Source organism: Hibiscus syriacus, unplaced genomic scaffold (genome assembly GCF_006381635.1).
Source record: "Hibiscus syriacus cultivar Baekdansim isolate YM2019G1 unplaced genomic scaffold, ASM638163v2 tig00110204_pilon, whole genome shotgun sequence".
Classification (NCBI taxonomy): domain Eukaryota; kingdom Viridiplantae; phylum Streptophyta; class Magnoliopsida; order Malvales; family Malvaceae; genus Hibiscus; species Hibiscus syriacus.
In genome coordinates this window covers 1,003,381-1,017,374 of record NW_024062626.1, presented here as the reverse complement: position 1 = coordinate 1,017,374, position 13,994 = coordinate 1,003,381, and the positions used below count along the sequence as shown (strand labels likewise).

Sequence of the window (13,994 nt, the reverse complement as noted above, 5' to 3'; positions counted from 1 at the left end):
ACCGAATATTTGAATTGCATTAAACACAATTTTAATCTTTAAAACGAATAACTCTTGATTATCTTATTTAAATTATGTATTCCTATAATAATATTAATTAGTATTTAAATAAAAATATTGTAATAACTTTAAATAATTAATTCAGCACATCGACTATATAGTATAGTATATACCCAAACTTGTAACCATTGAATTATTAAATGCTTTGCCAATTCCTCAAAAGACCTGAACTTGTGTTGGTTCTATTCATCCTGACTAGATGGGTCGTGACAAAGCATCCTCTCTAGCTCCCGGGTTCCGGTTCCACCCCACAGACGAGGAACTCGTTCGTTACTACCTAAAACGGAAAATCTTGAAGAAGCCATCTTTTGATTTGATCTCTGTTATCGATATTTACAGATCCGAGCCTTGGGATCTCCCTGGTAATTTCCCCCTTTTGGTTTGATTCTCTTTTGTTTGGTTCTTGAATATTAGGTTAAGTTTTTATTTGTAGGCTTGGCCCGAATTTTAAGTTCTGAAGGGGAAGTTCAATTTTGTTCTTGAGGTTTGATTGTTGAAGATACTCGGTTAGAGCAATAAGCTTCTTTTAGGGCATTTTATTTTAAGTTTTTAAAATTGGGATTTTTTTAATCGCTTAATTATGCATTTAACTCCCTAATTTTGGGTTAAATTTTACGTTTTACGCATTCTCAAGGTTTTTCCTGTAATTCTTGAAATTGGTTTTGTATATATAAATTTCACCTTTATCTGGTACATATTTATGTTTGCCCTTAATATAAAACTAGATTTTTTTGCAAGTTTGTTAAGTTAAATCAAGATTTTCTTCTTAATAGATAAGTCAAAGCTGAAGAGCAGGGACTTGGAGTGGTACTTTTTCAGTGCACTGGACAAGAAACATGGAAATGGGTCAAAGACCAACAGGGCAACTGAGAGAGGCTACTGGAAGACAACTGGAAAGGACCGTGCAATTCGCTTTAGGGAAAGTGTGGTTGGCATGAAGAAAACACTTGTTTACCATAAAGGTCGGGCCCCACGAGGTGAACGGACTAACTGGGTAATGCATGAATACCGCCTTACTGATGAGGCGTTGGAGAAAGATATTCAACAGGTAAAGATTATAATCTTTGTAGTGTTTTGGCGATTTGAGATTGATGTTTATTTGGTAATTAACGTTGGGCTGTTGGGGCTGGAAGGATGCTTTTGTTTTGTGTAGGGTGTTTCAGAAGAGTGGGTCTGGGCCAAAGAATGGTGAGCAGTATGGGGCACCCTTTATTGAAGAAGAATGGGAGGATGATGAGGCAGTTATTGTGCCTGGTCAACATGATGTAGCAGTCTACGAAGAGGTTGCCAATGATGACACTTTTGTTGAAGTAAATGATATTGATCAGGTGTGTTGTGTTTTTGGCTTGTCTTGTGCTCGGAAACTTGGCGTTTGTTATATTTTATGTTGTTATGTTTTGAAGTTTGAATGAACTCTTTAGTGAATATAGGGTAAGATTTATGAAATCATTGAGACACTATAGCTTTAGTGAATATAGGGTAAGACACTCAAGCTATGGATGAGTTGGTTCACAGCTTAATGAATAATCGTAATTAGTGTTGCTTTGTTGACAGAATCTTGACATTGGCGTCTACCATGGGGAGGAATCAAGCAACCATATGGATCATTCGAGAGAATTCAGTGAAGACAATCAAAAGCCATCAGACTATATGTCTAGGAATGCATTGCTCCCTTCCGATTTCTATTATGTTGAATCAAGCAACTGTGCTGAACACTCAATTGAGTTTAAAGAAGAGCCTAATGCAACAGTGACAAATGTAAAACCAGTAAAGGATGAATATGTGCTTGAACCAATTGAAAACATCCTTTCCGCGGACTTTGTGATTGAAGAGCCATACCAGGATGCTAGTGATTTTCTTCCATCCATTGATGAACATCTCCTGGAAACTAATGATCTTTCAAACCCCATTGACCCAGACTCTGAACTTTTTGACATTGGTGAATATTTTTCATTCGATGATGCTGATGATCAATTGTTAGCCTTTGATTATGATCAAATTGTGGGAAGTGAGATTCCTGTTGCCGGCCAAGAATCTATTATTCAAATGGTATATAGTTCTCTCCTGTCTTTGGTTTTTTTGATTTGTTGTAGTACATGCAGAAAATTTGTGCAGTTTCTAATTAAATTATTTCTTGATAACAGCACACAAATGAAGGAACTGAACATGGGCTTAATGCAAGTAAACATATTGAAGAACGCGGCAATAGTGAAGGATCCTCTAAAAAGCAAGAGCTGGAGGCCACGCAAGTTGAACTTGGTAAATGATGTTTCGAATTGCCTAGCTTTTAATGCCATTGTTTACGAAACATTTGTATTCATTCGTGCTCACTTTTGGTGCCTTATTTTTGTTATAGGTACCAAGTATCCATTTATTAAACAGGCTAGTCAAATGTTGGGTAGCTTTCCTGCTCCTCCTGCATTTGCCTCTGAGTTTCCTTCAAAAGAAGCAATGCACAAGCTGAATTCTGCCTCACAAACTTCCAGTTCTGTACATGTTATGGCTGGCATGATAAGAATAACAGACATGGCTTCTTCTGGTAACCGATTGGACTGGTCGTATAACAAAAACGGGAGTGTCAACATTGTTGTTTCTTTCAACTTGCCGCAAGGTGATATCAACTCCAACAGTTTTCTGCCAGTGGCTGGCCTACTTTCCGGCAAGACAAGGGGTCGGTTCTTCTTGATGCTATTCTGTGTCCTGATTATTTCTGTAAGTTTAAAGATTGGGAGCTGCATTTGCTCAAGGTATTGGCTATGATTCACTCAACACGTCAATTGATTAAAGACTGTCGGGTAATATACCAGTTACCACTGTAGGTTGGACTAGGATGGTAGACCAGGTGATGTTTCATCATTTATTTTTTTTCTTTTTATGATGATTGCTGGATTCGAAACACATACATTTATCATCTCATTACAGTCCAAAAATTGTTCACCATATGAAGTTGCAAGGTACGTGATACAGGAAAACGATACTCTGGGTTTATAAGGTATTATGCAAAAATTGCTGGTTGCTTCATTCTCTCATCCTTTCGTTCTTATTTACTGTGTTTCGGTACAGGTAGTTGTTGGACGTAAATGTGTTCAATTTTGTCAAAGTTTTCATAAATTTGGAGTCTTTTAATGATCTTATTCTCTCTACTTGTTTGTGTGTTGGACATTGGAACTACAAGGAAAATGAAAGGTCGGACTAACATGAGGTTTTAACAATCCTCGCTACATTTTGCACTATTTTTATAGTCATTTTGCCAACATAATAATTGCATTATTAAATGCGAAAGGATTATATTTTGAAAATTAATTAAAAAAGTGTGAAAAATATAAATTAAAATGTAAGGGAATATCCGAATATGACATAATATGAAATTAATTGGCCCCATTTTTATTGAGTTGTCTTTAAATAGTTATCTCGTTTCCGTTAAAAAAATTGTGGACCAATTAAAATATACACGTCACCATTTTTTTCAGAATTTTTTCTTTAAAAATAAATGTTGACATGATGTGTTCTTATTAGTTAGTGAGATTTTTTTTAACAGAGTTAACATTTTGGGACAAATAAGATAACGATTTAAGGTTAAGCGAGTAGAATATCTCGAAAAATACTTTAAAATATAATTTGATAAAAAGGTTATAATTTAAGGGCCAATAGTGCATTTAAACCTTTTCTTTAAAAGGCGAACCTTAGTGAATGGAAGATGAATATACGACAAAACCGTCGATATTTGAATCTATGTAGGTTGATTTGATAAAAAAGTTATTATTATTTAATTTAAAAATTATTAAAGTTGAATTATTTGAGTCAGTTTAAATTAATAATTCAAATTTTAAGTTGAATTGAGTTTAAATTTCAAAAGTTTAAATAAAAAAATGAATATTAAAATTATGTCATTTATGATATTAACACAAATTGCCACAAGAAAATAAACAAACACGACATGAGTTAACAAATTGCCAGGTTATAATGTTGCAGAAAAATCAGGATGATTCAGATTTTCTCTGCAAGGCAACATAAGCCCGTTTACCGGTCAATCATCAATCGAAGATTTCTTTTTGTTTTTATTTTTATTTGACGCAATAATGTTTTTAGGAGAAAATTCTCAGGAAAAATGCATGCAAAGATACCATAGGATTTCTTGTCTTCAAAATTATACTGAGGCTATTGAAATCACAGGAACAGATGCTTTAATTTCTGGAAAAGACATCGATTTTGTAAATTTCTTATCACAGTTGGGCAAAGCAATTTGTAGTATGCAAGAGATTCCTTACATATGCATGAAAATGTCAAGATTCGGTAACGATCATAATACTAAATTGCGGTCGCAACACAATATAATAGACGCATCGTAATGTTTTTCAAAATCACTAAGATGCCGCAACTGTATCCGCAATTTAAAAACATAGTTATTTTTAAGAAATAAATCACTTCATAACATCCGTAACATCCGCAATTGCGACCGTAATTTAGTACTATGATAATAATACAATTAAATATGCTAAACAGATACGGAACCGGTGTACAGGATACGGAACAACTAGTATCCAGTAAAAAGACCTGAAAATTAATAAAAGTGCCCACACAACCAGGACGAAAAGTACAATTTGAACAAATTCAGGAATCAATCACCTCCAAAAAAAAATTAATACTCAAAATCGAAACTCGGAAGCTCACAAACACTTATCAAGAAAAGTGTCAAAACACATGTAAACAGTGTGCATGATCTAAGTGTTATTCAAATAGACCGCACCCTCTGATACCAGTTGGGTTTGGAACCTACCTAGTCATTGCTTCAGAGATACTGGAGCAACTCCAGTATGATCCTTTTGTTTCGAATGATATGCAACCTCTATGTGCCCCCGGCTATCCACTGCCAAACACCACCCGAACCTTGCCGCTGGGCAGATGAAAGCTCCATCTCCTGCTCCAGGGCAGACTTTTGTCTCCCAAGTATCTGCACTTCGTTTTCTACGGTTTGTAATGATTCCAACATCTTCTGTAGTTCTGCAATTTGAGCCTGGATATATAACCATGTGTTAGATCTCGAGTCGTCGAAATTGAAAAAATAATACTCTAAAAGCTAGAATGAAACCGAAAGATACGAAAATATGAAAATTGGCAAACCTCAAGTTTAAAGCATCTTGATCTCTCTGATATCAGCTGACCTTGGACAGATTGGAGTTCCTGCTCGACAGTGGGAAATTAAATATAGCAAAAACTTCAAATCGATTTGTTAATCATCAGAGCTATATAATTGACAATGACCTTTTTGAGTCACTTCAAGAGCATACCTTTGATAATTCAGTATGATTGCATTTTAATTCATCGATCTTCTCCCTCAGCATACAGTTTTCGGCCCTGACTTTGTCAATCGATGACTCCAATGCCGCCTTCTCTTCTTTAATTGCATCAATTTCAGTATTGATATCTTTTTGAGGAACACTCTTTTCAACTCCATTATAGTTCAGGTCTATTATTTGTGGGAATTCCAATTTTTCAGACTTCGCCAATGCATATGCAGCAGTAACAGAAGCTGCTGCTGCAGCTGCTGCCGGAGACTGGAAAATCTTCGGATGAGATAAGTCTCTTGGCTTGAGTTTCATAACAAAAACCTATCAACAAACAACCAATAAAACATCTGGGAAAAGGTAAAATGATGCATAATGAAATATAGATCAGCATGAGCACTTCAAGAAAGTGATTTCGTATATACAACAAATACCTCATTATTATATTTCCCATTGTATCCACCAAACGCAACCAAATACTTCTCCCCATCAATTACAGCCGAGCAAATACTTAGGCCCTGCGGTTTATACATAAACTTCGGTCGTATCATTTAGATTAGAAGTTGAAGCATTATAAATAACATGTAGGGTAAATTGCAAACATATGCTTCTTTGACAATGTTCACGAAAACTATAAATTAATGTTTTCTACAAAGTGTCATCCATAAACAAATTCAGGTCATTCAGATTAGAAATTGAATCACAAGACATAAAATACTGGATAAATTACAAACACGTGCCTCTTTGACAATGTTCATTAAAACGATAAATTAGATGATATTTCAGTCTGACAAAGTACCTTGAAAACAAGCCAGTTGAAGGTTATCATGAAGCTGGATTGCCAGAATTAGAAACACAATGAATTGGGTAAGATAAAAATCATAAAATTCACTTTTTAGGAGCATTGAGTGACACTAGTGGAAACACCCCATGTTAGATATGGAGATTCAACTTTTCCTCAGCTTTAAGACAGTGGCATGGACCATCACCGAAAATTATTTTAAAAGGAAAAAGAAACTAAATCCGCAGAAAAATTCAAAAAAAAATTGTCTGAGTAGAAGTTTAGAAGTCGCATATATACAGTTAAGCTAAGGCCTAGAATAGTAACCTCACTAGCAAGTGGATGCCTCTCCTTCAAAGTTGTCAAAGTGGACCAAACTAACTTAGACATATTTAAGGCAAGAGTCTCAGGGCAACCTGTATAAAAAAAGCATATTAGCACATGAAATCCCATCATAAATAAGATTGCATGAAAGAACATACGAACCATTGTTGTTATCTCCACCACCAACGATATACGACATTTCATCAATGGATATACCAGCATGACCAGCCCTAGGACTCACCAAATCACCCTGAACTTGGGGTTGGAACCACTCCAGCTGCATGGCAACACAAGTCCAATCCAATCAATTATACGATTATGTTTAATTTTTGCCAAGATTTCCATGAATTTGGAGTCCTCAAGAAATCATATACCAATACCCATGTCCAGATATGCATCAAACACAGGTATTGAACACAGATATTCCAAGAAAGATGAAGAGTCAGAGCAACACAAGGTCAAGAAATGGTAATAACACTTATATAAAAAATGTTTCAGCATTTGTCGTGCAATTTACATAGAATGTCTAGCAAGTTAGGCTGAACCCAGCTTTATGGAGAATATTGGGAGGGTCTTGGAAGAGTTCTTTGTGCCTAACAAAATACACTTCAACAAGCACACTTCAACAAGCACACATGAGAATAAACTCTCATCTATGCTATTTTTTCAGCTATGCGAAAACAACACTCTGGCGAATTCAGGAGGCCATGATAGTTATAAACTTGTTTGGTAAGCCTTTTGCACACACTATAGAATCAAGGGAAATTGAGAGCTTACAAAAGAAAGGGGGGAAATGAAAAATAATGCCATTCAACTCATACCAAAAAAAAAAAACCAAAAACAAAGAAGAATTCCAAAACTTACAGTCTGCAAGTCCAATACATGAAGATCATTGAAGAATACTGAATGCGAACAACCACCAAAAATCAAAAGGTAGCGCTCAGAGTGCACTGCAGCTGAGTGGTCAAATCTTGGAGCTGGGGGTGTCTGCCTATCAAAATACAAGGAAGTGATGCAGGCTATTTCTAAACATGAAAAGAATAAGCAGCACTTAAAGGCAGAAAAGATGTTTACGTTGACTCAACTACACTCCAAGTCATTGTCTGTAGATCAAGAACATGTACATCATTAAGCAATTTCCTGCTCCTGTCTTCTCCACCAACCACTATCAGCTTAGAACCCACCAGTGTAACAGAATGACCCCCGCGTGCTACCTGGAACATATAACACAACAAATAAATAAGTGAAATGAACTCTACCATCTCAAGGAACGCATAACTGGAAATTATAGATCAGAGGAAAGAATAAAATAAATGAGCAAGCATAGAGACAAGGAAAATTGCAAAGTATATTAAATAAAAGCTGTAAAAAGTGAGTTACCGGAATTGTTCCAAAGGTATCCATAACACCACAGACATGTGTCTCCAGATCGATGAAATGCACTACAAGAAGTGCATTAACTATGATTAGATTCCAAACAATGTACAAATTTCAACATTCACAAACCATTAAACAGAACACTAGATTCATAAACTTCTGTTGTAATTTTATCAAATGACCCTCAGAAATACAAACCTATCATTGCATCAGAAGATTTCTTTGAATGCCCGCCAAGAAGAAGAAGTTTATTTTCCCACTTAATCTGAAACAAAATAAATAAATATTTGTTTCAAGTGCTTATTTAAAATTGCATTGCATCACTGCATAAGTTCAAGGAGTTTAGTTAGGAAAAAAAAGAATTATATATATTGGGGTGGATGTAACTGAAGTCCTACCATACTGTGATCTGAAATGCCTGGAAGAACTTCCTGTAAGCCATTTTCCTCTGATTTATCATCACTAGGCTCAATCTTCAGTTTCAGACTAGACCATGTCAAACTTCTAAGATCAAATAACTGCAAAAGCAGCCAAAGAGAACATTACAAACAAATACAATAAAGTTCTTAATATGTATGAACTGAGATCAAGTAACAAAACCTGAATATCAGACAGGTATCGACCATTACGACTTCCGCCAGTGATATATAGTTTCTCATCAGCCACTACTGCAGCATGCTACAATAAAGCCAAAAATAACATGACAAGAAATCTAGCTCAATAATAATAGAAAAAATAAGAAATGGATAGCAGCCTTATTAATGATTAACAACATGATCAAACAGCCCCAATGAGAGAGAACACAAAAAATGACAATCAATAAGATCTTGTCAAAGCTTCACAATTTAAAATTTAAAATCAAAAAATACCTTGTATCGAGCTGATGGTCGTGCACCAGAAACTGGTAGTGCAACCCACTGCTCATGGGCCAAGTCTGAGGGCCAACTGTTGATATCCATGTCTGTTTTAATTTCTTCTGCTCCCATAACGGTTGTTGGTCTGTCAGTCAAGTTCTTCAACTGCAGGATATAAACAATCAAGAGATGCACAATTCATAACTCATAAGTTTTCAGAAAAAGCTAAAGTTGAATTCAGAAGCATGATAGAATTTTAAAATTCCCCATATATAAACTGGTGTGACGACAGAAAACTGCAAAGGAAGCAAAATTCTAGAGCAATTTAGAAACCCACTTCCCTTTCCCTTGCTTCAAGATCTAAACAAGACATCAATCTAAAAACTGGAAAGATACACTGTTTTTGAATGTCATACACTGTTAGTCCAGAAAAAATTAGGATATGCAAAAACTTATTAAGAACGAAACCGGTACATTTTTAAATAAAAAAGAAATGGAATTCTCAGTGAAAAAGCCAGAGGAAGCATACAACATGAACAGACAAGAGTAAGCTGCCTAAGTTAAGGGCAAGTCACTGAGAAGAGAACCAATAAATATGAACTAAAGGACATTAAAAAATACACTACCACAAAGTTACCAATTTTATATATAGCTTATACAAATAGCAAACAATATCTACTGATTAACTTACGGAAAACACTTTAGTGGGATATTATATTGGTCACACTTTACTTGATCAAAATATTCCAAAATTCTAGCTGTGAGTATCTACTACTAGGAAACACAAATATAATACACAAAACATTAAAATATGATAATTATGCTTGTCAAAGAACAATTTGACCAAAACAATTCTTAAAATTCTTCAACTGAATAGGGCTCATTGATTTAAACTTTATGAATAGGGCTCTCCTGGGGAAATGGGCATGGAAGTTTGCTATGGAAAAGGAGTCTTGGTGAAAAAATTTGGTGTGCTGCAAGTATAATATGGATAATAGATCAATTTTGATGGATAATGTGGTACCCTATAAGTCATCTTGGATTTGGAGGGGAGTTGTTAATAACTGCTGGGCGGATAATGCTTTTTGGTCACTGTTTTCAGAATCATTTTCAATTACGAGTCGAAAAGGGGAATGATTTTTTCTTTTGGTTTGAAAAGTGGATTTGCAATGTGCCACTTAGATTGAAGTTTCCGAGGCTGTTTTCTCTTTCCGTTAATAAAGAGGGAAAAATCTCCGAGTTTGGTTTTTTTAATACAGGGGTTGGTGATGGGATATTCAGTTGCGAAGGGAATTTATGGGACTGGGAATTAGAGCAGTGGGTGGTGCTTTTGTCGTTATTAAGTAATGATAGTACTCAAAATGATGCAAATGATCATTGTGTGTGAACAGGGAATGGGGAGGGCGTTTATTCGGTAAAATCATGCGTTAAATTACTGTCAGGAGGGTCTGTTGGGGATTCAATTTGGTCGAAGCTGGTTTAGATAGGTTATGCTACCCCAAGAGTGGAGGTGTTTATGTGGCAGGTTTTGCATCAAAAATTGGCTATTAAATCTGAACTTATCAAGCATGGTGTTAGTGGGATAGAGAACATTTTATGCCCTCTTTGTGGTTTGCATCAAGAGATGGTTTCTCACCTGTTTTTTTCTTGTTCTATTGCGTGGGGCTTATGGGTGAGTTTCTTAAGGTTGTGGAATCTATCCACGGACCGCGGTTCTTCCAGAGTATCCTAATGTCTTTTTATCTTCTTGGGGAAACCTAATTCCAAAGTCTATTATTTGGAATTTTATTTCAGGAGTTCTCTTGTGGTCAGTATGGAAGTGTCGAAACCAAGTGGTTTTCGAGAATGGAAGTCTTGATCTTAAACATTTGTTCTTTATGTCTAGATATAAAGTGGCTACGTGGTTTTCGGCGAAATTTCCTAATTTTTCAGTTCTCTTAGACTGCCTTGTTGGTGACCCGAAGTTGGCTGATTCAAGTAATCTGTCCATGAAGATAAATCTCTCATCGGTCTCGGGGAGTACCCCACCCCCGGGTTTCTTCAAAATTAATGTGGATGGGGCAATGAGAAGTGATTGGAAAAGCAGTGGAATCTTTAGAAATGAAGAAAACAAGCTTCTAGGTTCATTTTCGGCATCTACTGATCCAGGTCCGCCTATGTTAGTTGAGTTGAAGGCCATTCAAGCTGGATTAGCTTTGTTTGTGGAATCAGAGTGGTGTGGTAAGGGTCTGTTAATTATAGAGACTGATTCTGCAATTGCAGTGAAATGGATTAAGACTCAGGAAGTGTGTCCTACTATGTTTTCACAGTTAGTTAAGGAAATTGTCAGTGTTGTATTGGAGCATAGTGTTATGATAAGGTTTGTAAAAAGGGTTGTGAATTGGGAGGTTGACAGTTTGGCTAAGTCGGGTATAGGATAATTGTTTAGTAATTTTTGTTTGGATGATGTGTTTGTTGGGAGGGTTGAGGTTAAGTTGGTGGGTAATGTTTGTAATAGCCTATTGTTGTATGATGTGTAATTTTTTTTGAATAATATTTTAAGCACTCTTTTCCTCCTTCCAATGTCTACTGAGGTACTTTTGTATAGCGGCGTGCGGGTTTTAACGAGGCCTTGTTTGTTATAAAAAAAAAGAAATTCTTCAACTGAATTCCATCCATTAACTAACGAACTCTGCCATAGTATTTGAAATCAATCAACCTAAAGTTTCTAAGGCAAAAAAGAAAAGCATAAACTCGCTGTACTTGAACTCCAATAAAATACAAAAACAATGGCCAATTCTAAATTACGTACTCGTTTGAAATTCAGCTATAATTAGATATTTCAGTGTGGTAGCAGAGAAGAGGCAGGAAAATCAACAAATAGAAGTAATTCACATCTCTTCGCTCAAATTAATCTGATAAAACTTGTTTTACTTAAACAAGTCAACACTCTCCCATTTCCTTGGAAACAAACAAAATTCAAATTCCTTCCATTTTTCTCAGCAACCAAACAGAGTTCACCAAATTCCGCATTCTACCAAATATCTAAATCATTAATACATAAATTCAAACCAAAATCTAAAACATAAAATGCTTAAAACGAAAGAAACAAACTACAATTACCTGAATTATGCAAAATTGGAGGGAGCTGAGTTTAGAATTGTTGATTCCGGAGAACTGGATCTGAGAAGCTATTTGGGTATATGAGATCGGAGAACGGAGTGACAATGTGGGGCGAGATCAGACGATGTTGATTATTCCATAAGATGAAGAATCGAACACCAACCGTTGAGATCTAAATCTCTGAGTCCCAGGTGAAGAGTTTTCTTTTCCTACGTGTAATTTTTTGCAGACAAAAAGAAAACCGTAAACCTCGAAGTCGTCCCTTTAAAACCTTCCAATTGTTTAAAATATCTAGATATTAATTTATAGGGTAAAGTATAGTAATAGTCACTGAACGTTTTTAAAGCTTTCATTTAGGTCCTCAACTTTTAAAACTTACAATATAGTCCCGTTACACTGTTAGTACATTTGCAATATGGTCACTGAACTTTTTAAGTACTTGTATTTAGGTCCTCCAACTTTTAAAACTTGCAACACAATTATCAATTTCATTATAAACCCCAAATTCCTTTTCGATCTTGAACTTCCTTTTTTGCTCCTCTATTCTCATTTCCAGCGTAACTTTTCAGTTGGGGGTGTATGGAAAATTTTAATCTAACTTTGAATTATATAGAGGTGTTGACTTGAATAAGGCTCTATTGAGAAAAGACCCGACCAAGGGACTATCGGGACCATGAACGATTCAAGATGTAATGTTAGATACAAGTCATCTCAGGTGAAGCATAGATGTTCGATGAAATGCTTGTGAGAAAAAAAAATTGGGTTAGAAATGCAGAGTTGATAAATACTACTAAGATGAACTAAGTATCATAGTTGAAAGTCATCAACAAAACTGGAATTATTTGGTATAAATGGCATATGATAATTTCTTCGTTAAATCCTTGTGATTAAAGATTTTCCAATAGACGATCAAATATAATGAAATCTCAAACAGCGCATTCACCTCTCAGTCTCTTTCGCAACTTGAAAGGCATCATGACAGGGTCAAGTAGCTGCTCCAAATATACTACCCTGTCATGATGCCTTTCTAGTTACGTGCATGCAGAATTGTCTTCTAAAGCTATAATTCAATAAAATCCAATTCTAAAATTTCAAAAACATGTAAAAAAATCCAATTCGTTCACGATATATCAGTCCCATAATCAACATGAACTTATTAAAAAGAATACGAGCTCACATGACGCCGAAAACCATAGGTCGAATCAATACAATTCTATTAGGATCGAGTCATTCATTTCTGAACAACTTCCCAGTGAGTCACCTATCCTTAGATTTCCTTAGTCCAAGCACGCTTAACCACATAGTTCTGAAGCGAATTATAACACCCCAACCCGTATCCGACCCGGATACGAATCCGATGTGTCACATTGACCTTTTAAAACATGTACTTGTATAAAATAGTGAGTAATTTAAAACTTTTATAACATATAAATGACTAATTTACATTAAAAAAAACATTTTCATTATTACAAAACCAATCAGAGCATGTATATTTCACTTATTATTTACATATAACTATTTGAAACATTTATAAAGCTGTTCATAGCTTAAACAATAGATTCTTTTGAAAACATACCAACTAGAACTTTATATACTAAAATACATATTATTCACATCATTTCTGATCTGACCTTTAGTAAGGAGAACTGACCTGTCTTGCTCCACATTGCTCTTTACTCTTCTCGAAACCTACGTGTAAATCACTTACACGCTAAGTCAAAGACTTAGTGAGGCATATAAACATATAAGGTAAACGGTAACTAATAATCATACCTAAACAATTACTACTATCATTTCATACCACTCATAATTTTACATGTAACAAATATATGCATACATATATGTCATTATCATTCATATCTCTTATCTCATGTTCCTATGATCTCTTATGTCCATATCATATAACATATATCATAACCAATTGCATATATACATATCATGTCATGTAAACCATATATATATACTATCATAAAACACGTACACCCAAGTAACTATATTATCATCTTCATTTCTTTCTTATTTTATCACTATCATTGATTCTTTTCATCATATGGTCTTATAAGTTACCATTTGTACAATCAATATCACACATTAAATTCCACAAGGAAACAAACATATTATCATATCACGTTATTAATATTATCTATTTAATAGCCCATGATACACATGTGAGAACTAAAGATATGCGAGTACATAGAGGTTGTGCACTAA

General features: G+C 35.1%; 2 protein-coding genes across 5 annotated transcripts; one reads left to right on the top strand and one right to left on the bottom strand.

The window, feature by feature from the left end:
• The first annotated feature begins 204 nt into the window (after positions 1-204).
• Positions 205-3,089, top strand: LOC120219047 (NAC domain-containing protein 78-like). The gene is made up of 6 exons (XM_039215898.1): positions 205-422; positions 834-1,108; positions 1,194-1,388; positions 1,615-2,109; positions 2,205-2,319; positions 2,417-3,089. The coding sequence occupies exons 1-6, from the start codon at positions 260-262 to the stop codon at positions 2,818-2,820; spliced, it is 1,647 nt and encodes a 548-aa protein (XP_039071829.1). The 5' UTR covers positions 205-259; the 3' UTR covers positions 2,821-3,089.
• Positions 3,090-4,580: 1,491 nt separating this feature from the next.
• On the bottom strand, positions 4,581-12,004 carry LOC120219133 (acyl-CoA-binding domain-containing protein 4-like). 4 transcript variants are annotated; one of them, XM_039216003.1, is made up of 14 exons: positions 11,784-12,004; positions 8,697-8,846; positions 8,428-8,505; positions 8,226-8,345; positions 8,026-8,092; positions 7,831-7,892; positions 7,525-7,664; positions 7,315-7,441; positions 6,613-6,727; positions 6,454-6,542; positions 5,780-5,863; positions 5,349-5,669; positions 5,182-5,241; positions 4,581-5,074 (listed from the first exon to the last, which is right to left on the bottom strand). In XM_039216003.1, exons 2-14 carry the CDS (start codon positions 8,811-8,813, stop codon positions 4,907-4,909), a joined length of 1,548 nt encoding a protein of 515 aa, XP_039071934.1. In that variant the 5' UTR covers positions 8,814-8,846; positions 11,784-12,004; the 3' UTR covers positions 4,581-4,906. The 4 variants fall into 4 exon arrangements, with proteins under 4 accessions (XP_039071934.1, XP_039071933.1, XP_039071936.1 ...); XM_039216002.1 differs by having other exon boundaries at positions 8,697-8,840; XM_039216005.1 differs by having other exon boundaries at positions 8,697-8,803.
• Positions 12,005-13,994: the final 1,990 nt, after the last annotated feature.